Genomic DNA, 3,229 nt, shown 5'->3' with positions numbered 1-3,229 from the left:
GATTAATGAAATTAAAAAATTGTCACAAATCTTATTAAAATATATAATAAAAAATATTACTAAAATAACTTAATAGTAAATAAAAAATATGATAATATCTTATTAATTTATTATTTTTAGAGTTTAAAAATTCAGTAATGCTATGCTTTAGGAAAAGGAAAGCAGTAAGATTACTGAGATACTTATTAATAGTATAAGATTACTGAGATACTCATTAATAGTATAATGTACTTGAAAACATATATCTTCCCTCTTTCGTGCGAAAGTTGCTGGTGACTGAGATTAGAATCCGAATCCAAAGTCTAAAAACCCTATTTCTAATAATTTTTTTTTTTAAAAAAAATCCCTTAGCTTGAGGGAGGGAGCTGTCCTGCACAACTTATCATTGGCTCCCTTGAGGTTGTCGACTATAGCTTGGAGTCGAAGCTACACCTATACTTCCGCTCCCTACCTTTCACTTGATTGCCCTTTAAGTGTTGGCAAAATCCATATAGGAAATAGCTTATCGCTGTAAATTGTATGATCTGGATCGTAAAATCGTTTCATTGTTCCATTCATCTTCAATTTAAACCGACCCATATCATGGGGTTTTAAGAGCCTAGCTGACTCTGAACCCAAAAAGCAAATAAAGTTATAGTCATCTGTGAAGTAAATACAATTTGGTTGACACCCTGGGAAGTTCTGAGTGACCGCAACCGACATGGAGCAGTTCCCACCCAAGAATAATGCATCGTCTCTTACGCTTTCTACATTAACCAACTTTGCTTCAGTTCCATCTTGGACCAGCTTATAAACCTTACAATTTTTAGTCAAGTAATGTTTCTTATAATGATCAAACCTGAAAATCCTTCTGATGACCAGAATATCTCCGGCAGATGACTCCACAATGTATGATTTCATAATAGCTGGTCTACTGCCAGACCCGCGTACAATGATCTCTGACTTAATAGCTGAATTTCTCGTGCCATCAAAGCTTGAAAAATTCTTAACTGATATGATATTATTTGACAAATCTACAGCATAAATATCGCCGTTGCGAAAAATAGCATCAGTTATTTTATCACCTCCTGGATTGTTAATCCAAGCCCAACGTTCAATATCACCTGGTCGTCGAATGATTGCAATTTGTGTATGGTCATCGGCTTTGACGAGGGCGATGACAAAATATTCCTTAGGATTTAGGTAAGGATCATCTGATAGTACAACCTTGTTGATGAAGAAATCACCAGAATAATTAAGCAGAGGAAGAGTGATAGCATCAGAGGTGAAAGGGTTGATAAGCGTAATGGCTAAAGTTGTGGCATCAAACATAGCTAGCCATCCATGAGAAGAGCCACAGAATGCTCTCGTAGTAGTCTTGACAGGAAGTTGCAGCTCCATCTGGTATTTCTTTTCCTCAATCACGTTGTACAAACCAAGCCTTTCTTCACTGTTTCCGTTGGAAGGGATTATCAGCAGCGGGGAACTATCCTTCAAGGTTTTACGGAGTAGGTTGGTGTTGTTGCTGATAGCCAAGTTCCACGGCTTGCAAACAGTGCGGATACGCACATAATTGGAAAGCGGAAGAACCAATTTCTCCACGATCAAAACAAGGATGGAATCATGAAGATTTGCCCAATCTGCTATTGAGTGCTCCATGACAAAGCCCCTCTTCGAGGATAAAAATTAACAGTAGTGATAGACTGTTAGAACTTAGCAACAGCTCAGTCAGTATATCACCAATTATATATAGTAGAGAGCCAGCTCCAGTAGCATGCTCTCCTAAAACAGAAGCCTTTGGCTGCCTCTCTCCCTTAGATCCCCACGGAAACCCTCTATATATATATAAAGAAGCCCTAAGATTCCATAAGTTTATTAAGGGAAGAAGAAAGGAAAGAAAATCATAGAGGTTATTCGTTAAACTTTCCTTTGTAATAAAAAAGGAAGGTAATCTAGCAGGAGAGCAAAGTAATTTTCCTTTTAAGACAAACATATATTAGTAAAAATATATATGTAAATTAATAAAAAAGGTGTTTGAATTGAGAACAATTGTAAAGCAAGAAATTCTCAAAATCACAAGTATACGACCTGTTTCAAAGATACAAATTGTTAAATACTTCAGGCTCTTCCACGAATTTAAAATATTCACAGTTACAGGGTTATCTCATTATTATTTATATATAAATATATACACTTCAAAAATATTAAAAGTAATCGATTTAAATATCTCTATGAATTTTTAAATTAATAAATTTATCTTTAAATATATATCTTTTATTAATTAATTTAAATAAACTAAAATTAAAAATAGAATTTATGTGACATTAAATTTTTTAAAATTTTAAACTTTAATTAAAAAATATTAAAAATAATTGACTAAAATATTTTTATTTAAATTTTTTTATAAATTTTAACTTAAATGGATTTTCTTTGTTATTATTAGATTAAAAAAATGTTAAAAGTGATTAATTAAAACTACCTTAATAATATTTTAATTTCAAAAATGTTAAATGTAATTGATTAAATATCATTAGATTTTTTTTTATAAATTTTTATTATTAGACTCCTTTTTTGTAATTAGAATAATTTTTCACATTAAAAAAAATACAAATAGAATGAGATCGAGCTTAGCGTGCATAAGAAGTAACAAATTATATGGAGTTTATTTTTTTAATTGTTGTAAAAATAATTGTGTATATAGTTTATGTTGATAAATAAATTCATTGAAGATAATCATAATTAAGTCATTGAAGCATATTAATTTTTTTTCTATTTTTTGCCTTTCAATATTTTTATTTTAATAGATTTGTTAACTATATATGTATGCTAATGATTTTATTATTTATATGTATTATAAAGCGATCATTTAATCTTATTATTGATAATATAATTAAATCTTTTTAGTCTCTTAAAATAATTTTTTAGCATATCATTCTTATAGTTTAATCTGAGTTCTATAATTGATTTCTCTTATAATTGTTATTCTCATAAATAAAAACTAATACCAAATTAAATAAAATCAATTACACACTCTCCACCAACAATTAATACTATGTGATTCATTGAACTTTTTAATTGCACTTTCCATCTATAGAATTAAATTATTCAGGAGGTGATGGAGCTACTAATAGCTTAAGATTGGGTCTCGTCAAATTTTTATAAAAATTGTTCATTTTGATTGAAATAATAATTTATTTAATTTTCTTTTAACCTTTATCTTAATATGCATATATATGATTAATTTATATTT

At 29.6% G+C, this 3,229-nt stretch overlaps 1 protein-coding gene across 1 annotated transcript; it reads right to left on the bottom strand.

Annotated features, from left to right (window-relative positions):
• Positions 1–447: 447 nt before the first annotated feature.
• Positions 448–1,638, bottom strand: LOC111303988 (putative F-box protein At1g44080). The gene has a single exon (XM_022900525.2). The coding sequence runs from the start codon at positions 1,636–1,638 to the stop codon at positions 448–450; it is 1,191 nt and encodes a 396-aa protein (XP_022756260.2).
• Positions 1,639–3,229: the final 1,591 nt, after the last annotated feature.

This window comes from Durio zibethinus, chromosome 13 (genome assembly GCF_047325235.1).
Source record: "Durio zibethinus cultivar Kanyao isolate XHJ-2024 chromosome 13, ASM4732523v1, whole genome shotgun sequence".
In the NCBI taxonomy this organism is placed as follows: domain Eukaryota; kingdom Viridiplantae; phylum Streptophyta; class Magnoliopsida; order Malvales; family Malvaceae; genus Durio; species Durio zibethinus.
The sequence above is the reverse complement of the archived record's forward strand: the minus strand, read 5'-3'. Positions and strand labels throughout refer to the sequence as shown.

What these genes read in the sequence shown, in the direction of transcription:
- LOC111303988 (XM_022900525.2), bottom strand. Translation starts at nt 1,638, where the DNA reads ATGGAGCACTCAATAGCAGATTGGGCAAATCTTCATGATTCCATCCTT.